General features: G+C 41.5%; 1 protein-coding gene across 5 annotated transcripts in view; it reads left to right on the forward strand.

Moving 5' to 3' along the window:
- TNC (tenascin C) overlaps window positions 1-24,224 on the forward strand; it is a 108,294-nt gene that overhangs the window by 69,765 nt on the left and 14,305 nt on the right. For all 5 annotated transcript variants that reach the window (XM_083161038.1, XM_083161037.1, XM_083161039.1 and 2 more), the window contains 7 exons: window positions 4,128-4,250; window positions 5,475-5,618; window positions 7,538-7,657; window positions 8,470-8,613; window positions 9,394-9,524; window positions 15,797-15,929; window positions 21,892-22,043. In XM_083161038.1, the coding sequence (XP_083017164.1) occupies window positions 4,128-4,250; window positions 5,475-5,618; window positions 7,538-7,657; window positions 8,470-8,613; window positions 9,394-9,524; window positions 15,797-15,929; window positions 21,892-22,043 (947 nt within the window). The remainder of the gene's footprint in view (window positions 1-4,127; window positions 4,251-5,474; window positions 5,619-7,537; window positions 7,658-8,469; window positions 8,614-9,393; window positions 9,525-15,796; window positions 15,930-21,891; window positions 22,044-24,224) is intronic.

Genomic DNA, 24,224 nt, shown 5'->3' on the forward strand with positions numbered 1-24,224 from the left:
CTTTTATGTGTTGTCAACTTTCTAATTTGAATCCTTGTTCCATTCTAGCCAATATGATGCATACTAGTGCAATTGAAAAGTGACCCACTCATTGGGTATACATTGCACATGCAATAGCAGGCCACTTGTGTTTCAAACTGTCTTGTACTGTATGAAATAAAATAATTCAATTCATTACGTGTAGACAGCCCCAGCATAGCAGTTGTCTGTAAATGTGAGAGCGTGGCTACAGGGTAGTAGCTAATTCCCAAGCAGTAAGTGTAGTTTGGGCCACGTGACCATTGGAAAATGCTATGTGACCCACAATGGCAAGGTCGTGGAACACCTATTTCACTATCCACACAACCACCACTGGTTGTCTTTAATAACCAGGTGGCAAGTGAAGGGAAGAGTTTGTGTCTCCTGTGGGCTACTTTTATTCTCCCCCTGCCCTCACGGGTCATATGGTATGTCCCGTCAGCCAGAACATTCACTAAAGAGGATGTATGCCCAACCAGGGCTATATAGTATAATAATCAGGTTCCATAAAGCCATGATGAACACATTGGTGCAAATTTACTAAGATGGGAGTTCTATTGAAGATGGGATGTTGCCCAAAATAACCAATCAGATTCTGCTTCTAATTTATTTAGCAACTTCTAGAATATTAGATATAAACTGTTTGGTTGCTATGGGCAACATCCCATCTTCAATAGAAATCTCATCTTAGTAAATTTCCCCCCCATTGGATCAAAATATAAATTTTCTGCATAGAACCTTGAAGTGACAAATTGTAACTTTTAATTCACAGATTTGTGTTTGACTTAACCTGCAGTACATCGTGGTTTTTGAAAGCACAAAACATGTTCCATTTAAAATATGGACTAAGACATGATCTATAGTATCTCTGAGTTTGTGCAAAAAGTTAATTTGTATAGTTACGTAGCCATGTGCTCCCCTGCACAGCAATCGTTGCCCCTAAGATGTGGCAATTTTGCCCTCTCCATCCCTTTAGGACCTTTCAATAATTGTGTTTTGCAAGCTGAAATCTCATGTCTACACTCCACCACAAATCACTAGGTGTACCCACCCCTTCCTTCCAACCCTCTGATTTACTACGGAATAATGGCACTTCATCAATTCAAGGGGCCACAGTTGGTCCAAGACCGTCTTTTGTGCCATGGAGAAGCCACTTTGCACTTTGTAAATGGTCTACAATGAGAAACTTTGTTTCTCGGAAGCTCACTGAATTGTATATAGAGGCTGCCATGAGATTTCTGGATATATTGCAACCAGTTGACAACTCCCCGAAGGGAAAGAAAAAAAATCAAAAAAAAATTATAGTTTTTTGTTAAATAATTTTCTTTGCTCATTGAAAATTGATAAATATCTGAACTAAAATAAACAGCTAGGTCTGATATTTTTTTTAACATCTTAATTTGTGCTCGGTTTCCCAAAATCCACTTGTATGTTTCATTGTCATAGCTTTTAGTTCTCAATATACCCACCCATCAGGTGTATAGAAAGACATTGATGTATTCAGACATTTGAAAGGGCAAAGAGCTTACAAGGGCTTCCCGTCATTCAATTGATTTACTTCTTTAGCTACTCTTAGAAATTGGCAGACATGCGAGCGCACCCTCTTGTACGGAGACTTGGCATTTTGTAGTAAATAAAATTAAGTTCACCCTTTTCTGGTGTCCTTTTCGGCTTTGATGCCTCAGCAGAAAATAAATAACTAGATATTTCTTCTAAATTTATTAACTGTGGAACATTAACAATTTACACTTCTTTCTGTTCGTTGGGAATAGGTTAGCTTTGTTGTTTCAAGGATTTCATTGACTATGTGTCTCTTTTTGCTCAACACTTTTTTTTTCTTTTTCTTTTTTTGCTCCTGGCACTAACCTAAAGGATTTGGAGCTAGCAAATATCTTTTGTATGTTTCACTGTTGACTACTTCTTTCCAAATCAATTTTACCCCTTGTGTCTTATGTTATACTGGCAGTTCTCCATCAAACCTTTTAATGTGGGTTGTTTGGGTTTGTTAGCCATTATTAATGGACTTTTCTTGTGTGGGCTATTTATTCTGATTAAAAAAAAAACTCAATTTTCTCTCGAGCAAAGGATTCGTCAAAAGCAGATTAAGGAAAAACTGAGAAATATCTAGTGGAATTGAGAACAAATGGTTGTGGTCCGATATGAAACAAATATTCTTCTAGTTTTAAGCTGCTTCTAAATCTGAGTGTTTGGGGTTTTGCATGCTAACTACTCAACAGATTAAAGAGTGACAGGGATTTTATTGTCTAGAGAACTTGGGTGTTCTTTGTACATTGAAGGGGTTGCACGGGAGTCGAGAGATTTAATAAAATGGCAATGAATTCTAAAATGTACATAAATATACATTTCTTTAATTTAATTACAAATAAGAATATTTCGTTGAGAGAATGACCCTTTATGGATGAACATTATAGACAAAATGGAAATGATACAGAGCTTCTTCTTCAACTGAAAACAATATATTTAGCATTAGCACAAAGAGGTGCTTCTCCAAAGTATGTGAAGTACGACTAGGGAACTTCTTACTTAAGAGTGATTTATCAAGACAAATGTAAATGTTGTCATGGCAACCAATCAAATTCTACTTATCATTTATCTAGTATGTTCTATAAAATAATAGCAAGGATCTTATTGATTACTATACGCAATATCCTCTTTTGTCCTCTTTAAGCGTTGATAAATCTCCCCCTTAGGAAAGTTATAATGGCCAATTCATGATATGAATTTAAATTTTGGGGCAAGGGCCTTTCTGATAAAAGAAATAGTCTATCTATGATTGTTACAATGTATACTAACAGGGTAATTTATTAAGGGGAATAATCTTTTAAAGGGTCGTAAGATTTTTTTTAGCTGCCTTGATGGAAAACTGTCAGTTTGTATAGAATCAGTTTAACACGATGGACTTATGCTTAGAATTTCACGATGCAGAACTCAGTGTAGTCCAATGCATGGGCAACCTTTTTCATTAGTGGTATTCATATATTGTATAAAATTTGCCACAATAGCAACACCACCAGAGAACAAAGAACTATTTGTAGTCTATTGGAAATGCTTTGTCCCAAATGCCTTCTGTCTTACGTGGGCAGGAGGAGGCGTAACTAACAAAACTTCTCCGTCCTACAAGGAACTTACATACAATTATTAGCAGTCGCCTTTTTCTAAGTCGGACCAGAGGGAATATGTAATAGGGCAGAGTTTGCTAGATGTTCGAGATGCCTTGTACTTGATTGCCGCATTAAAAATACGGCCATTTTTTTTTGTCAAACATCCCGCACCTCTAACAAACTTGGATCCTATTTCATATACCCCCCAGGTTTGAGTCTAGATGGTTAAATCAATTGACTAGTCTATTAAGGAAGTCACCTGAATGAAGTATGGATATCCTTAAAAACTGAACCGTAATGACAGAGTTTGGGAAACTTTGATTGAAGGAATCAAGAGGTGCTTCAACCAGTGAAGTATAAACTCTGCCCAAATTTAAATGTAACATAATAACTTATTATTTTAAACCACAGAAAACATCCAGACGGCTTCAATTGCTTTGACTGTATCTGAACAAAGTCACAAGTTTTAACTTTTAAATAAACAAGTTCCAGTTTGCTCTTACAATTAGTTTATATATCTACAACTAAAAAAAAATAAAAAAAAATACAGCCAGCACTTAATATAAAATTTTACACTGCCCCAAGGAGGCAGACGAAAGAAAATACTTGAGAACAAAGAGTTTATGAATATATTTATAGTCTTCCATTAATAGAGCAGTAAGTCTATTTACTTTTTTAGAGTAAACTTTGCTGCTTGAATAAATATAACATTTAAAATGTGCATGTAATAAATTTATCCTGGTTGCGAAATAATGACATTTCACATATGCAAAATATATAGTCGATTACAAAAACAGCCTCTTCAAACGTTGGAAGTAAAAACTATTATGTTAATTTTTGTAAAATATCCAGTATAATTCAGTTTGTGATATACAGTATTTGGTAGTCATTGGCAGTGGGTGTGAGTCATGACATTTTAAAACAATCCGAAAATCCTTAAATAAACTCTGCTAGCATTTCTAAGTGGCATGTGTTCTGTGTCTGCAGCTTTGGGGTCTCCAGAAGGACTATCGTTCTCCGATATCACTGAGACTTCTGCAAAGGTCACCTGGCTTGCACCGAGGATCCGCGTCAACAAATTCCTGATTACATATGTTCCTGCAACTGGAGGTAACGCCACATGTTTTATACGTAAAAAATGCAAAATACAAAGTCTGCTTTAGTTAAAATATAATATGTAAAAAATATCTAAATTGGACATACAGTATAGATTATATCAAAATCATGAGAAAAATGTATTCAGACCCACTTGCTAAGCAGCAATCTTTCGCATCTTAGCAAGTGGGAAGTCACGTTTTGGCCCCTTTTGCCAACCAAATGCCCATGTTGGCATGAAAATGGATGTGTACGCTGATACATTCATTCAAATGTGACCATCTAATGATTTTTCACCTGCTTGTAGATAAAAGTCAGTCTGAGACAGCGGCAGCTCCTAACTCATAAAAGGAGGGAGGCTGCCCCTGGCTGTGCTGCCTTTACACCCCCCTCCCCAGTACTGCTTGTTAATACTTTCAGGCCTGCCACTGTTTGTGTCATCTGCATTGTACAGGCACCGTAACTGGCACACGCACAGTATCGGCAATGGTACAGTGCATTTCCTGAAATACTTTGGTCTGCATTGGCTGCAGCCTATAGAAGCCAAATTGGGCTGCACAGCAAGGCAGGGAGTGGCTTCCTACAGGAAGCCAGCTCTCTGCATATAGCATGCCGGCCTGGCAGTCCCGGAGGGAGGAAACACCTTCTAATGGGACTGCCTTACTGTGGGTGACTGGCAGGCCTGACTTCCAATAGGAAGTCACTGCCAGTCACAGTGAAGCCAGTGCAGTCTCACATACTGCATCTGGCTTCCTAAGACTGAGCACAGTGGCAGATTTCACCTGGGGGCTGCAGTCCTGCAGCCCATAGGTAAAAACCACCACTGGTCTGACCTGACTTTTACCTGGGCCGAGATGACCAAAACATGCAGGTTCACCGTTTTTGTGGGCACGCTCCAGGAAACACTGGGCATTCCCATGCAACAGCCCCCTACCTGCCCACTACCTGCCCCACTGTGTGTGAAAAGCATCGGTGAGTGTGATAGTTGCCAAAGGCATTCGTACATCAGGTCTGCACATACATCGAAACATCAGTCCCTGCAGCAAATTCGCAGGGGACCGAGTAAACCGGAATCATGTCCAAAGTCAGGACGACATGCATTGTGCCCCTGCGAAATCAGTGCTATCCTTTCATGTCACGTCTGACTGACAATATGCTGTAAAAATGTAATTGATAACATTATCAATCAAAAAAAGTAAGCACAGGGTTGACAATTGTAAAATTGTTTGTTTTATGCAGGTGCCAGCAACACTGTGGAGGTGGATGGATCTAGCACTCAGACGACCCTAGTCAACCTGCTGCCAGGTGTGGAGTATTTTGTGAGCATTACATCTGTGAAAGGAAGTGAAGAAAGTAAACCAGCTTCTGGTACTCTCACAACAGGTATGTAGAACCATGCTTCTCTATACGAAATCAGTCCCCATTTCTACATTGATACTTATGTATGAGACGTATATTAATGAAGTAATTGTTAAGGTCTCAAAGTTAGATCAAAGTCAAAGATCTAGTCATGCTAGCTTGGACCAGATGCCACACAGATAGAGATCATCCTAACAATGGCCAACCTTGACCACCATACAATACATGGAGCTCACACTAAGCACTGCCAGCAACAGAAGGCAGAGAATATTGCGGTGGCTACCATACAAGACAGAGAGCATCAGTAACCTCATCTAATGCAAAGAGTCTTGGTTACCTCCATTTAATGTAGAGAATGTCAGTGACCACCATATAAAACAGAGTGGAGAGAATCAATAAATGCCATGTAAAACAGAGAACATCAATAACCACAATAAAAGACAAAGGATAATGATTGCTATACTGTACAATACAGAGTTAGTCATTGACTTTGATATTGTTCCATCATCAATTTATTTAACCCTTCCACAAATACAAGTTCATCATCATTGTAATAACCACATATTGTAATTAATGCAACCTCTATACAATAAAAACCTTCATAATCTTCATTAATTTGACCAATGGCACTTTTGGGACCACGAGAAAGGGATTGGGCTAAATAAATGTAATTATGTCATTTAGTTCCACCCCTTCACAGAAGACCTGCACATCCTGGGTGGTTCACTGTATTGGGGGCAGGGTCTAATGACAATAAAGTTCAGAACTTCTCCCATAATGTCGCCTATCTGCATTTTTACCTGAAAAGTAGATTGAAAAAGTAGGTCAGTATGCCCTCATTTATCATTTGGAATTCTCATCTGCCCCCTCCTATTGCTTCCAAGCAGCATTAAGGAAACATCAAATATTTAGGCAGTGCAGAACAGGTACCAAAAGGATGCTGTCAGTGAAATGAAAGAGGGGCCATCAGAAGACAAAAATGGCGGTGCACTGCCGCTGGGATGGGATAAATAAATCATGACTATGATAAACCCTCGATGATAAACCCACTCCTTGGAACTGTGGCTGCTACTCCAGATCCTGCACTGGACTCCAAGTGTATGATTCCATGGATCAAATTCAGAGTGTTTTTTAAATTATGTTTGAAAATCTACTGTATGCAATGGAAATCTTCCATCACCTTTTGTGTGGCTACATTACAAAAGCCCTTATTCTGATCGGTGCGGCCGGATCCGATTATGCGGCCAGGACCGTGTGTGCGAAACCCCGCCTTCCATACGGATCGGCAACTCCGTCCGTACGCGGTAATAAGCTGGCCGAACGGACCGCACGTGTATTTTTCACGGAATACGCCTCCTCCATCTCAGGGAACCTCCTTCATTATTCGATGGTCGAACAGTGCTCCACCAGCTCCCGCAACCTCAGACCACACGGACATTTTTCTGTGCAAAAGCAGGGATCTGGGTGGGCAGCTGACATCCGGCGATGTCATATGTCCGCCCCTACACGTGCGTCACGGCCGCATTACCATACGTATGCCCAGCGTTTGCATGGGAACGCCCATGAAACGCGGGGCGTATGCATATGGTAATGAGCCCAAACAGCCCTTCACTCCCCTCTCCACCCCCTGTTCGTAGTGTACACATTTCAAGCGGAATTTGAACGTGCGTTCCGTTCGCACATGCGTAGAGACGCCTCTGCACATGCGCAGACACAAAACATCGGCGGCACGAACGCACGCGGATATTACCGCACCGACCAGAAAAAGGGCCAAAGTAACTAACCCAAGAGACAAATAATGAGATTGGTTTCTATTTGACATACATTTGGCTACCGATGTGTACTGTATCTACTCAATTGGTTTATTAGACAAATACAGTACTAAGCTGAATATTTAGTTGACTATTTAATTTTTCTCACTTCACGTCTGAATTATGTTTTAGCACTGGACAGTCCATCAGGACTCAGAGCTATTAATGTCACTGATTCTGAGGCTCTAGCACTGTGGAAACCATCCTTGGCATCCGTGGACAGTTACGTCATATCCTATTCTGCACAGAATGGTAAGTATCTCTAGTTTCTCCCACCATCGTCCGTCTTTATTTTGCATAGATACCCCATTCAGAGATCGCGCAGCTGCTCAGTCTGTGTACTGTCCAATAATACACCAATGCCGCAGCAGTGTCCTTGTTGAATATAGGCCATCTGAGTAACTCAGAATGACCTGGAAATGCCTTTTACTGGAACCAGGAAAACTGCATCCAGAAACCAGTATACTCATCGGCCTTGTGTACATCTCTGAACCCTTATTCTGGTGGATTCGCAATTCTGTAAATTTTGCAGGCTTGCGAGTCCACCACTCACCATCCGTACAACTGCCCACCCCCCCTCGCACGGCGCTATTACCCGCTGGCATGCAAATGGACGATTAGCATACTCATCCATTTGCAGCATTGCGTGCGGGCACAAAATCATTTAATAGCCATGTGCCATCGAATGATTTTTCTAGCGCTCGCAAATGAAAGACACCTCTTTGGTCTCTTACATCTGCAAGTGCCTGTACAGGAAGCGGGCAGGCATCTGACATCCGCTGACGTCAGGATGCCCACCCCCGGTACCCTCATCATCGGGGAAATACCAGCTGGACATTCCCATTGGCGAATCCTCTGGCACGCAAACCCACGCCCCCCTCCCGCACTGATGTGTGTGAGCTACAGCGAATACTCTATTCGCCGTGGCCATTCGCACACAGTGGCTGCACATGAGCAAAACATCGCTCCACTGTGTGTTCTGAATAAGGGCCTAAGTCCTGTATAGGAATTTGCAAAGGTGCTGAGGCTCAGTTAAATTTGGTCATCACATTACTATTTTGCAGCTCCTTCTGTAGATGTAACAGTATCAGGTAACACTGCGGAAAATGATATCATTGGACTACAGCCGGCCACGGAATACACTTTGAAAATCTATGCTGTTAGAGGACAACTTCGTAGCCGTGAAATATCCACGAAATTCACCACAGGTACCATAATAATGCCATATATTATTATTAGTTGTAGTAGCATTTTTATTTATTTCTTTTCCATATGAATTTTTTTTATTTTAATAGAAATCTCTTGACTGATGTTGATGGCTTAACGCTTTTACCCCGAATTACGTGTTGAGAAAACAGTAATTTAAACATAATTGGGGATAAACATACTGTAGGTCTATTCAAGCCTACAAAAGAAATAAATGGCCAGACTAGTGCAGTAAATAGTCTTTATCTGCCATCTATGTTTGGTGTATTGTAGTAGAAAAGGATTATTTGTTCTCTAAAAGCAGAAGCTGGCTTATAGTTGTCACATAGTACTTGACATCATAACTAAACTGAAGGGCTGTATTGACAGAAAATCTAGATTCCCAAAAGCAGGTGTCAACAACAAAGGTCTAAAGGCAGTTAGGTAAAGAATGGTATTATCACAGCTTGACAGATGGAAGTAAGCAAACCTGCAATTGGTTTCAATTGTGAGCAAATGTTTAGCCTGTTGATGTGTGATGCACAATCATTAACCGCTGTGATGGGAAAAAAGACGCTCAACACAATGTAGACGTTGAAAATATTTTGAAAACCCTAAAGACTAAAATTAACCTATTACATCTGTTAAATGTTAATGAATGAATAATTCACATGTCCTCTGTGTCCAATAACGTTAAATATAACAATAAGGCCAGTAATGTGAGTGCATTTTTAGAGCCTTCATGTCATTTGAACTGTATAAATCGATGTTTTATAATTTCTGTTTGTTTTTCAAATGCACAGACTTGGATGGTCCTAAAGATTTGACTGCGAGTGAAATCCAATCGGAATCCGCTCTTATAACCTGGAGACCACCAAGATCCCTCATCACAGGGTTCTTGCTAATCTATGAGGCTGTCGATGGAACTGTCAAGGTAACTACATCCTTTACATTACTGCGTTACAGCAATTAGAAATTTAATAGGAGTCAATTTAAATAAAAAAAATATTTTCAACATAAATTGAGTTAAATTGGTGATTGTACTGTAGAAAATAAAACGGAAATTATTTATTTAGAAAAAAAATTGGTACTCTTTACCTAGCACGGCGCCCATCGCGGGCATTGAATGCACTAAAAAATCGGGTGCGACGCGATAGACGCGATGCCCACGATTTCCCATAGGGAACAATGTTAAATTTCTCAATTGACCCGATTTTTCTGTTCAATGCCTCAATTGACCCGATTTTTCCATAGGAAACAATGTTAAATGGCCCACAGAGGCCAAATAGGCACCCTAAAGTGTGAAATGGCCCCCACAATTGTTAACGCCACCCCACGATCAACGTGAACCCGAAGGTTGGCGAGCGCAGCGAGGTCGCGAGGGGCAGCGGTACGCGTCCTACGACCTGTGAAGCCCGCGAAGGGACGCGTTTACCTGTGAAGGTATCCGCGTCCCCTCGCCACGCTTCGGGCTCGGTGGCACGCTGCGCTCGCCACACTATTCTCAACTCCACGCCGACGTGGATAGTGGGGGTATGAAAAGGTCGTAGGACGCGTACCGCCGCCCCTCGCGGGCTCGCTGCGCTCGCCATGCTTCGGGTTGACGTTGATCGTGGGGTGGCGTTAACAATTGTGGGGGCCATTTAACATTGTTTCCTATGGAAAAAGTGGGTCAATTGAGGCATTGAACAGTAAAATCTGGTCAATTGAGAAATTTAACATTGATCCCTATGGGAAATCGCGGGCATCGCGTTGGTCGCGTCGCACCCGATTTTTAGTGCATTCAATGGCCGCGATGCCCGCAATTTTTTTACCTGCGATGCCCACGATCAAAATCGTGGGCGCCGTGCTAGGTAAAGAGTACCAAAAAATTTAAACGGATGAAGCTTATAATAACAATTCCAACTGAGAAGATGAATCAATTGTTTCCTTTGAGAAAAAAATCTAATGTTTTACGTATTTACTTAAGCACACAGTTTGAGATCCAAAACTCTGACATTTCTTCATCCTATGGATTTTTAAAACAACATATGACATACACATGCAATCCTTCACAATTTTTATTTTAAAATGTGTAATAATGATAAGAAAATCTGTGAAGATTTAAATTTAATACGGTATTGCAAAATTAAATAGGGTATTAGTGACAATAACAAGCTAAATTTTTTAGATACAATGGGCGAGATCTATTGCCCCCGAGTTCAGCGGACCGAACTCGGCCGTTTTCTAAACGGGAATTAACTTACAAGGCATGATTTTGCCTTGTACGTTAATTCCCCTTTAAAAAAACCTCAGAGTTCGGCGGACATCTTGCACTGCCCCTGAACTTGGGCGGCATTAAATCTTGCCCATAATTTTTAATGCTAATGGTATGGAATGCAGTTCAGGAACAAATGCAAGATATAAATAGTATTAAAAACAAAATGTGTATTTACGGATATTTTTGAAGTACTGTAATATATCAACTATTTTTACAACATATTTATTTTTTCACCGTGTTTTGGAACACTGAAACCCAAGTGCAGAGGCTGCAGAACATTTTAATTATGCAGTAATTATACTTGTAATTTGATTCTGAGATCAGGGAATTTGTTAATCTCTGGCAGAGTTAAATCCTCAGCTTTTTGCCCTTTAATTTGATCAGTAGTTACAAGCCTGTGAAAATGACCGCACAACATAGCAGTAATATCAACACCGACTGCTGTGCGTACACAAACACTTGAACATTAAATGGAGACCGATGTGCAAATCAGTTGAATTACCCCCCAAAGAAGCGGGGAGCAGCATTTGTGGGAGATTCTCTAAACAAGAAATGCGGTAAAAACCCCATTATCGGGTTTTTACCGCATTTTGGGATCCCCCGCCGGGTTAATGCGGCGGGGGGCATTGCCAGAAAAATCTGGCGATGCCCCATAGAAGCCAATGGGCTTCTACCGAAACCCTCCACTGCCCCGCACCGACCCCCTGCCGCCCCGCACGGACCCCCGCCTCCCCGCATCGCCCCTCACCTGTGTCCGGGCAGCACAGAGCTGTGCTGCCCGGACCTGTGACCTCCTCCCTGCACTGATCCTCTTCCGGTTGCAGGGAGGAGGAGAGCCCGGCGCAGCAGCAGCAGCAGCGCCGGGTGTGTGAGGGAGGAGCCGCCGGGACCTTCTGGGACCCGGCGACTCGCACCGCAAAGGACAGCTCTTAACGCAAGAGCTGTCCTTTGCTATAATTATCGCATATGTTAGAACATATGCGATAATTATAAATGCGATGGGCGGTGAAGGGGGGCGGAGATTCTTAGAGAATCTCCCCCTCTGTCTTTTTTATTTTATAGGATCAGAAAGTATCAAGTAACCTTTAACGTTTGGGTCCTAAATGAATAGTTTTAAATGTGCTACCTGAAGGTTCCCAGGGTTACTCGTCTTTAGATGTCATTCCCCATGCCCTTTGATATGTGGTTATTTGATACTGCCAAAATCAAGAGCTACAGTACATCTTCATTTGCCTTCACTATAGCCTCTTTTGCTCCACCTCCTAACCTCTTTTGCTCCTCCTATCCTGCCTACCCTACCCCTCCATCCGTTCCTACTTATCCTATTGTTTTTCGTTCGTCCACCCACCTCCTTTTAGTATGTTAACTCTTATGAGTAGGGCCCTCCTTCCTCACGTACTCACCCTACCTCTTTACCTTACCAGTGCTCCTGCCCTGTTCTTCCCTTCCTCTACTTCATTTTCTGTCTCCTCGACAATTTTGATACCTACTTCAGAACTGATGCTGATTTTAGTTCTACCAGCTATACCCCTATTTATGCTGTATTTTATCAACACACCCTTTACATTACCTTGTAATTAGTTTTTTGTTTGCTATGTGCGGCGCTGCGGACACTTTGTGGCACCTTATAAATAAACATACTACTACTACTACTACTACTATAGGGGGAATGGTTAGGTCTAGTTCCTTGTTGGAGAAAGGACCTCTTATGTCACAAGGAGAGAAAACAAGTTGACCATGGGAGTCCAGGTGGACCGTTGTGAGCTTACTTTCCTCACCATGCTTCGGGCATCAAAGGCAATAAGTGGAGGGATGGATAGTGACATTGTGAGGCCGCAGGCCTTGTTCGCTCTCTGTGTGATAGGTTCTTTCTCCAACTTGGATCTAACAACTATGGTGTTGGAATGCCCAGAGCTTTGAGAGCTGCCTTCGTCCCTCTGTTTCCAGTTAATAAATGCTGTGTGTGGGGGATTCCCAACTTGGGACAACTAACGCAATGGTGCCTTGTATCACCAGAGAGTCTAAAGTAACCACACGCACACCAAAACTTATTTGCTTGATTGCAGACTTACGTAAGGCCCATACACACATGCAATTTTCACATTAAAGTAGCTAATTTTCCCTTTTTGAGTAGGTGTGGCCGGGCTTCGACCGATGATACGTGCCCCCACATCATTGCCGGTCATTGCCAACTGTTGGCTGATTTACCAGATGAGTGAACCACTTTCCACAGTCTCCTACTGTGAAAAGTAGTTAACCACCCTTGAAAATCACTGGGCTGGTGAAAATTGCTCAGTGTGTATGCACCGACTGATATTCCGGCCAACGATTTTTACATGATCGCTCATTATACACACTGGGCAAAAACGCAAAAGGTATATGCACCTTAAGTGTGACTGACAGTCAGACACAATCACAGTGTTTCATGCATATGTGTATATCTGTACATAATAAAACATTCTAAAGGGGACAGATGGAGAAGCTGCTGTCATTTTTTTAAAAGGTGTTTGATAAATGGTAGCTAGAGGCTTACTGGTTCCAACGGGCAACACCAAGATGGGACTTATTTAGAAAGTTGCTGCAGCTTCCCCCTATATTACTATTTACTAAATATCCCACATACATTCAGCTTATCTTTATCCATCATAAGCAAACTACAACCAAATGGTTCTAGAGATAAGCATCAGGGATAACAGAAGATATCAATTTAGGATGGCTGTTACACCATCTGTATCCAAAGTACAGTTATTACATAAAAGACACAACTAAAAGCACAGGCAGGAAAAGATAATGATTTCCATACAGACCACTGGTAGCGTCTCTGCGTATTTCACCAAGTATCACAAATCTTTAATTGTTAACAGCACGAGCAGCACGAGCAGCATTAGTGTCATGAGGTAAACACATGTAACAACTAAGTTACGCTAACTGTGAGCTTAACATTCTTTTAAAACTACATTCAACATTCCTCCAAAATAAGGAAACATTTGCAGAGCCTCACGAGTAAAAAGTAAAAACAAGAAAATTAGAGATGGTCAAATTAGTTCTGCCTATTTTGAAGAAAATGATTAATGTCGGAAATACACCCAAAATCCGAAAAAATACTGTAAATGATGCTGGACCCAGCGGATTATAAACGCTTTGAGTGCCAACATCTCTGTGAGAGATGGTGTAAATATACAGTATCTGCTTAGAATGCCAGCGCTGCTCACATTTGTTATATAAATGTAAAAAAAAAAATGTATAAAAAAAAATTACAGGTCATTATGATGAATACAAATGTTTGCTTGGCATTTTTCACACCTATTTTTTACATATTCACTTGGAAAATCCCCCCCCCCCACCACTTTCTAAAAAAAAAAAAAAACCATAATAAAATCAGAGTCTAGCTTGACTACACATGGACAATATACAGATGTAGCGTCTCTCTTCTTGCCGGCAGCTGGCATTAGAATCGCCAACCGCCAGCCACCACCAGCCACCGGAAAGGGGACGTGCAGTCATGAGATGCTTGTGCATACCCTTCCGACGGGGGTCTCCGCCGTCTCCCTGCTGCTCCCGACCAATCCCCAGTCGCTGCTGGCAAACACCCCCCCCCCCCCAACCCTGCCCACCTCCCTGAAGCGGAGTGACTGGGATGCGCATGCTTGTCAGATGTTCGCACGGCTTAGTCAGATGGAGCGCCTCTCCACCGGCGATCGCCAGCGGGGGCAATATGGCAATTCCCATCCCTGAAGGAGAGGCGCTACATCTGTAGAAACCCAACACAGATAGAACCCTACTAAGTTACATACTGTAGTGTTAGGGTGTTCCTCAATAAATCTGGATTGTACTTTGTTTAGAGAAAAAAAAGAGACCATTGGCATGATTCAGACTTGATCGCAAATGCAAAATCTTTCTCAAATGAACAAAACCATGCTGCACTGCAGGTGGGGCAGATGTAACATGTGCAGAGAGAGTTAGATTTGGGTGGGGTGTGTTGAAACTGAAATCTAAATTGCAGTGTAAAAAATAAAGCAGCCACAAATCAAACTCTCTCTGTTCATGTTACATCTGCCTACCTGCAGTGCACATGGTTTTGCCCATTTGAGAAAGATTTTGCTTTTGTGATCAGATCTGAATCAGGGCCTACGTTTTGAAATATGGTATGATTAAAATAAGATAAAGTGATGGAGATTTCCTAGAGGCATGCTTTGTGGATGGGCACTTAGTGGTGTTTATTTTTTTTTAATTGTCTGGGCAAGATATGTTCAGGATGATCCAACTGACCAGATAATATGCTCCAGATGGTGCTAGATAAATGATCTGTAGAGTGAAATGTAATAGGATGAGAGATTCAGAAAGTGAGAGATTTGATAAGAAATCTTCAGTTGCTTTTAAAGCGGCAATCATTTACACTGCAATACCAGTTTGATTTTACAGTGTGAATGATTGCCGCTTTAAAAAAAAAAAAATGGAGATTTGTTTACCAAATCTCTCACTTTCTGAATCTCTCATCCTATTAGGTTTCCCTCGTAGAATCTGATTGGTTGCTATGGGAAACAGCTCTCCCTACTTAAAACTCACACTTTTTGTGAATTTACCCCTTAAGGTTTCATGGATTACTAAAATTTGTAGTTGACATTTAGTGTTGAAAAATGTTGGTAAAATGCACAATTTATGACCTGTATATTTCAAATTCTTTGTTGAAGCTTGGTAGTAAATTGTATTTACTGTGGTCATCAAATCAGAGATAATATTCCATGACAAGAATAAATATTTTACCACTTATACTAAGATTCAATTTTACAATTTGAAATAACTCTACGCACTTTCAGGTGTTTTCGTTACGTCGATGACGTTGTTCATGGAATTGATATGTACAGTATGGTAGCACTGTTTATGGAAATGATGATAACACAATAAATATAATGAGAATAATTCTGTGTGTTTTTATTTTCTAACAGGAGGTAGCTTTATTACCTGATGCCACCTCTTACAGATTGCTAGATCTCAGCCCCTCTTCCCAGTACACTGTAAGGCTGCAGGCAATTAATGGAAACATCAAGAGCAAATTCATCCAAACTATATTTACTACAAGTAAGCCGGCATTCCGTTCATTTTCTTATTTATAATGTCTTTGTTTAATTACATGCATATATCAAAAATAAGCAAAAGCTAAAATAGCAGAAAAACAGTGTTCTACATAGTCTTACATAAGCATACCCTCCAACTGTATCGAAATTGCCGGTACAGTACCACTTTTTAACGGTCTATACCGGCAAATACTGTAAAAACTGTACCGAATATACCGGGTTGTTTTTCTTTCTCTCTCATCGTCCTCCTGGCTGTCAATGGTGAAGAGGCAGGGGGCTATCCTAGAAAATGCAATCACATTTTGCAAATACCTCTGGGACCAGGAAGAAGCTAAGTGCCTGAATTGTTCTACGTACACACCAGAGGACTTGGTGGAAGCTCTCCAGGTTCCATGCGCACTGGATTTTGGCACCACTTGCCCGCTTCAAGTTACATTATGGCCCTGTTTATAGAGAAAGAAGCCGAAAGACATAGTGTAATTGTTTCAATTAAGAGAACAGTGATGGATATTTATCGGAATTTCATTTACGTGCAACTCTGTAGCATACTAAACCAACCAATTAGTAATTAGACCTTAGCAAATTAGAAAATGAAAGAATTATCATTGTGGTTGTTATAATCAAGCGGATGCTTGCCTCTAAATGCGAGGATTATAAAACAGATGAGTGAGATTGTGGAGAAGCAAGCTGTCCAGTCATACAGTATGCAATTATTCCCCAGAATAACACTTTAACTGTATTTATCATTCCCATTTCAATAGATTCAAGCTTACGAATGGAGCTGAGGGGGGGAATGGCGGTACATATTTCCTGTTATGCGGTGCTGTTAGGGTAGGACTAAGAACATTAAAGCCCAATTCTGCCACCTGCAAAATGTTGCACTATATAGAGGAATGTATTATTACTACTTTAACCCCTTGACTGGTGGGTTTTGCTGGGGCAGGACAAACCTACCAGGGCAGGTTTGTCCTGCTCCAGCAAAACCCACCACAGAATGTAGGGCCACTCCCCATCACTGCCGCCCCCCCCCCCCCTGCTCCCCCTTCATCTCCGCTCCGGCGATCGTACGCCGGAGCTCCCCTGCCGCTGCCCCAGCTGCCATTCTCAGTAGACAGTGAGAAGGTGGCAGGCTCGGGATGTTCGGGGTAGCTCAGGAGGACTCGGGCACCCAAACTCCCGAGCGCTCCCGAGTCCTCCCCTGAGCCGCGCCGAACATCCCCGAGCCTGCCGCCTGCTCACTGCAACTAATGGCGGCGGGGGCAGCAGCAGGGGAGCTCCATCGTATGATCTCCATAGCGGTGGGGCGAGGGGGAGTGACTGGAGGGGAGGAAGAGCTACCACTGTTGGGGGTGCCCAGAGAGGTGATGCACCAGTGGTGCACAGCTGAATTTACCACTGGCGCACACCTCATATTGGTGGTATGCCCAGAAATTTTCCGGGACAGCCCGCTGCGGCAGTGCCGGCCATACCACTGAAGTGGTTAATAACCCCCCAGTAAATGATGCTGAATCAGCCCTACCAGAGTAGACAGGATCACATGGCCAAAGAAATCAACCAGTAGGCAAAAGTTTTCAGGACACTTTATGAACAATATGTGACTAAACATCAAAAAGGATAATAATACAGAGGCAGAACTCTGGGAGGCAATAGAGTCATCTCCCGCCGGGCTACTGCTCCCAAGGGGGCACCTCTCATCCCCATCATGTTTGAATCAGTTAATTGAAAGCAGTTGATATTGCTAATGTGGCTGACTCCCCCTTCTAACATCATTTTTGCAAGTATCACACCCTGTATTAGATCCCATGACCTTACTGGAGACAGACACCTTACTGATTGAGCTATTTGGGGGGGCACCAATACTTATCTTGCCTCCGGGCAACTTGGATGAACTTACGCCACTGAATACATATGAAGAGACCATAGATGTATTAGGATCAATCGGCAAACTGATCAGTCTGCATTTTTAAACGGAGTTGTGATTATATAATTAGGACTGGCACCAAGAGAGGGCAAGTATTTATCACCTGTGCTCGGACTAGATAAAGTGTTTTTGTTTTGTTTTTACCGACGCCGTTCCCTCCTCCTTGTTAGCTATTTCTTTGCAGTGACAAATTATGGTGGGGAAAAAAAAGGACAAATAGAATCAGCACAATTCACAATAACAACCAACAATAACATCCATTGTAAGCTGACAATGCAGAAGGTGCACAATTACCATTACCATAACACACTCATAACAAAACAGGGACATCCACTCAACCTTCTTACTTGAATAACCACCCAGCTGGGTGATGATGCTACCTTCATCAGGGTGGTGGAGCCAACTAACCAGTTAATGATGGGAGTACACCCAAATTGAAATAAGTTACTGGAGAACTGCTTTTCTTTCCTGTTTCAAAATAGCTGAAAACATACCACCAGACCAACAAAAATATGAAGGGAAGACTGGAAAAATGAGGCTTTGGCCCACAACCAAAGCCTTTAACCCTTTGAGTGCCAAAATAGGTGTGAAAATTGCCAAGCAAACATTTTTAATCATAAAGACCAGTTATGTTTACCTTTATATAGGGAACATAGGGGTAGATGTATTAAGTTCGGTGAAGTGATAAAGTGTCTGTTTTTTTATCACAGGCCAATCAGCTCCTACCTGACATTTTTTAAACCAAGTCTGTAACTTCACAGGTAGGAGCTGATTGGCCGGTGATAAAAACCAGACAGTTTATCACTTCACCGAGCTTACTAAATCTACCCCACAGTAACATAGTAATTAAAGCTGAAAAAAGACGTTAGTCCATGGAGTTCAACCTAGTTGACTTATAACTACCGACTTGAGTAAGTCATATCTATAGGATTCCCTTAGTGGCCAAAAATGTATCCAGTTTTTATTTAAATTCATTAACAGTAGTTGCTGTAACCACCCCCAACGGGAATGTTACTGTTCTAATGGTGAAGAATCCTGTTCTTATTTCAGTATGGAATTTCTTTTCCTCGAGCCTCAGTACATGCCCGCGTGTCCTAAAGCTGGCCATACATCAGAAAGATCGATCTTAAGATCGATTGCGCTCATGATTGTGTACAAATTCCCTTGAAATCCCCGGCAGTCCTTGGTGGTTTTTGGACACACAATCTTCTCACAATCCATTATACAATCAGTCATACAATCCATCTGCTGCATAATTGTGTACACAAGATGTGCACACAATCTGCATACAATTCATCATACAATCAGTCATACAATCCATCTGCTGATTGATTGTATGATTGTGTACATAAGATGTGCACACAATCTGCATACAATCCATCTTACAATCAATTGAGATTGTATGATTGGGTACAATATCTTTCTGATGTATGGCCACCTTAGGTATAGGCCTGTTAGTGAAAAAATCAACTCACAGTTCTATATGATTCCCAATCCTGTATGTGAACATACTAATCATATCACCTCTTAACCTCCGTTTCTCCAGTGAAAACATATTCAGCCTGGTTCTCCTATCTTTGTATACACAAAAAAAAATGTATTTGAATTTATATAACAAATGTGAGCGACGTTGGCATTTTACGCATATATATTTTGCACATCTCTTGCAGAGACGTTGGCACTCAAAGGGTTAAATGAATGATTGAAAAATAAAGACACGCCCCTGCAACACAATCGGCAGACAAAGTCATGCGATCAGCCCCCAAGCCCGCCACAAACATAGACATTTAAATCTAGAGGTTTAATTAGTGTTGCGCTGCGAAGAAAAAACATGTGTGCTGTATTGTACAGTATTTGTGGAATATGTATAAACATAAAATATGAATATGGATTTCTAAATGTCCATATTGTGTGTTACTTCTGCATTTAGTTTTGTGCTATCAGATAAATTAATAGATGTAGACAGAGCAGATGTATTAGGTACTCTTCACTGTATTTACAACAATACATTACAAGCATAATTAAATAGGACTTAGCCCTTGTCACTGTGCTGAAAGAACCATACCGCATGCGATATCCCGACTTCTATCATTTTTAAATGTCAAGGCTGCATTAAAAGCTTCCCACGTATTTTGCAAGAAGAATAAACCTTTTCTACCAGGGAAAATGTATGCTGCAATAACATCTGGGAATTATCGTTCATTTCCTTTTACAGCTATACACTCTTATATGGTGCTTTGTAAAATGCATGTATTTTGTTCCATAGACTATAGCTATTAGGCTATTTCGATCATTTGGGGGAATTAACAATGTATCTTGTAAAACACTGAATACATAATTGGCTCTAGACACAAAGTTTTAAAAGTTTGGACTGCCTGAACTAAATTTGACCTAAAGGTACCAAACTTCTCCGCGCGTTGAATGGAAAGTCATTCATGTTGGAAACGAAACACGTGCTTTGGACACATCCGTGCTCAGTGAGGGAAGCCAGGGTACTTACTGCTGGAAGCACAGGACACACTACAAAGTGCAGAAAAGAAGGGAAGGAATTCATTTTGGACTACTTACCTTGCACTGGCTGTCTTTCAAATGAACAGGATGTACTCCCAAAGATGGTGGCTTAATTGTGCTGAAAGTCGAAGCAGACACATTTCTTAGTTAATCCCGAAAGGGAACAGCCTACATTTTCATGCCATATTCGAAAGGAAAAAAAATATATTGGAACAAGAGTGAGAGAGCGCGGAAATAACACAATGTTATCCAAGCAGTATGTCTTGGAATACCGAGAGATACTTTATTCTCTACAGTAAAATTTTATTGGCTGTATACTATTTGTGATTATACAGAAGCTGCAGACCCTGTTTGCTGATCATAAAATGTAGGATTCTAGTTTTTCTTTTATATATTCTTGGTATGTCCGGCACTCCCCCTGTCTCAGTGTACCTGTCCGGGTGCCTCCTTCTGCAAGGACAAGTCTGGCTGCATATGAGAACCGAATGATGAGTGTCACTCTAGGACTTAGATGATGAGTGTAACCGAGGTTTTTTTATGTCTACAGCATTTCAGGCTCCTGTCCGTTTTCAGGACACACTAGTACCTGGCTGCTCACTTGTAGCATCAGCTCCCGTGCCTTCCGCAAAATGGCAGCTAGAGGGTATACAGGGCAGTGGCACTCCAGAGGCACTTACTCGGCGGTGGGGGGCGGAATCCCTGCCCGTCTCCTCTTCAGGGAGACGGGCAGGTTTAGGAAGGGGAGCAGCGGGGAGGCAGCTGAGGGTGGCAGTGGGCTCAGATGGAACGGGACGCGCAAGGTTCTAATGCAGGCGCGCCCCCTTCCATCTGATTTTGGATCCTGGCGGTTGGCGATAGAATCGCAATGACCCGCACAAAAGAGAGGCGCTCCATCTGTACTTACAGTATTAGGTTATAGTTAGGGATAAGAATTAGGAATAGCTTTAGCATTAATGATGCCCATACACGGTGAGATTATCACGTGTGATTTGATATTTTTAGTTCAAATCGCACAGCATCTAGTTCAAATCGCACGTGTTTATTTTTCCTTGCGATGCGATGCACGCTTCCATGTAGTCAGTATTGCAAGACAATATGTGCATGCAGGTATTTTTGTATTATATCACATGGCATTATACTGCGTACTATTATAGTGTAATCAAAATCTGGTGTAGTTCAAACCACACAGTGTGTACAGTCCAAATCGCATAGCACACATTGTATATGCTCAAATCGGAAGTAGCACACATCTCACCGGCACTAGGTCGATGTGTCAGCATGCTGTAGTCTATGTTATGTTACAATGTCATCAAATCATACCAAACTCTTTTGCTTGAAGTTTTTGAGTTTTTAAGCAACGTTTAATGTTTCTTCTTTTGCATTGGGAACTTTGTGTGACTGCATCATGATGAATTGGTCTATATTTTTATTTTGAAATTGTGAAAAATATATTTTTGTTTATAATCATCCCTATACATATACAATGATGTCTTTTGCCAATCTGTATATTTTTTCCCCCTTACTCTCATTGTAGCTGGACTCCTGTATCCATTCCCAAAAGATTGTTCCCAAGCTCTCTTGAATGGAGAAACAGAGTCAGGAATATACACCGTTTATGCCAAAGGAGATAAGGCTCGCCCTATGGAAGTATACTGTGACATGAAGGAGGATGGAGGTGGATGGATTGTAAGTAAACAAATAAGCATTAGAAGTCATTATTTTCAAAGAATCATTAATTGTGAAGTTCCAGGACGGCTTGTGAATCCAATAGATACATATCCTGATTATTTAGTTTTGTACTGACTTAGGTAAAATGTAAAGATTGATGAAACAATAGAAAAACCAGTTCTTACAAAATGCCAAAGTATCATCCTATAAATTTAAAGTAAGCACAATAATATAAATGTCCTTACCCATCATGGCTACTGTTCATCTACTATCATCCAGAGGGATGGCACATGACAAACCTCTGTCACATGACTCAAAGGTACATATAACACAGCAAGACTTGACCATGCTTTTGAAAAGAGTCAGGGTTGCCAGCTAGGGGGTGCTGTGGGTACAGTAGTCTCAGGCCCCATCCTCTGGAAGGGTCCGGGCAGCTTATTTTGCCAACCGCAACCCGCAATCCCCCCCCCCCCTCCGACTGCCTCCGCTGTGTTGCCTGCTTCTTCAATGCAGGACGCTGACGGCCATGAAAATGCTGCACCGGCTTTTGAGCCAATCAGAGCTCATGTACAGTTAGCCAATTAGAGCTGCTGCCGGTACTCTAGCTATGACTGGCTCACCAGCTGGTGCTGCATTTAATTGGCCGCCAGCATCCTGGATCTGCAGCAGGAATCGGGCGGTAAGTGAAGGGACGGGGGAGATGAGAAGGGAGAAGGGGGGGGGGATGGGTAGGGGGAAGATGGGGGGGGGGGGGGACCAGACTGGAAATCAGTCCCGGCCCCAAAAATTCCTAGTGGCAGCCCTGAAAAGACTACAACATAAAACAAAACTCTCATACATAAGAGGATTATAACAGGGTCGGACTTGTCATACGTAGCTCGTGTACTCTACACCGGTATATGTGCTTGTCATTTAACATTTTAGAATATATTGCAAAAGTGAAGAAAATGTCAAATATAATAAATATGTTGTAAATGATAAAATCTGGTTTCCAAGGAAATGCAGAATGACTGGTACTGTATATTAGCACAAACAGCAACGTGAAATACAATCTTGAGGCTAAATTGATCCAACGCTATTGTATTGTTGCCAGAAATTAGACAGCTACAAGATAATATTCTTAAGTGGGCAATTAGACTGTGTTCTTCTTGCTACCCATCTAAAGAAAAAATATTCTATATTTTAAAGCCTGATAAATTCAGAAAATCACGATTCCTTATAAATAAACGTCTTAGACCTATTGTGCTTTTCCTATAATATAACGTTTTAGATGCGATACCTTTACTGCATATTCATTCACGTCTCTTGTAGCAGCTGTTGTCGATATAAGAGGTATGGGAAACATTAGAGGAATGCAGCAATAAAGTGCCCAGATCATATGTCACCCCGAGCCTATAGGGTACATTCTCTGCATGCTTGTATCTTAGTGCCAGCAAAAGCAGAAGGAACATATTAGAAATACATACTTGAACATGCAAAGTAGAATGGTAAACCCTTTTGCCATTTGTGTATCGCTAGATCCCTAAACGTTGACCTCTCAGGGGAAGCTGGACCTACCCACCACACAACCTACCTGGTCCCGTTGACAGAAATATCTATCTACAGTATCTGTCTATGAACATATCATTCCATAATATATATATATATATATATATATATATATATATATAGCTGCAGGGGTTCCTATATAAGAAACCAGGCGGCACTCCACGGGCTTGTTATAAGGTGAAAGGTAGGTGTTTATTCCATATCAACCTATCAAAACCCCACTGGGCTTTTTCATCAGGATGTACAAACATGTTTGTACATCCTGATGAAAAAGCCCGGTGGGGTTTTGAAACTTTGATATGGAATAAACACCTACCTTTCACCTTATAACAAGACCGTGGAGTGCCGCCTGGTTTCTTATATAAGAACCCCTGCAGCAGTGTATACTTGTTTGGGAAGGCACCCCGGCCAATTATCTTCTCCCCCTGGGGGAGGCTGCAATACCGAGTGCCGGTCTACATGTGTTATATACACACATATATATATATATATATATATATATATATATATATATATATATATATATATATAGATAGATACGGAAAGAACGGGCACTCAGGGTCTTGATAGTGGTGAAACAAAAGACTGTTTATTCAGTCGGATGGTCCGTCTACGTTTCGGGGTTTCCCCCTACAACCCTCTCTGGCTATC

The sequence above is a fragment of the Crinia signifera genome, chromosome 9, assembly GCF_055691185.1.
Source record: "Crinia signifera chromosome 9, ASM5569118v1, whole genome shotgun sequence".
NCBI classification, from domain to species: Eukaryota; Metazoa; Chordata; class Amphibia; order Anura; family Myobatrachidae; genus Crinia; species Crinia signifera.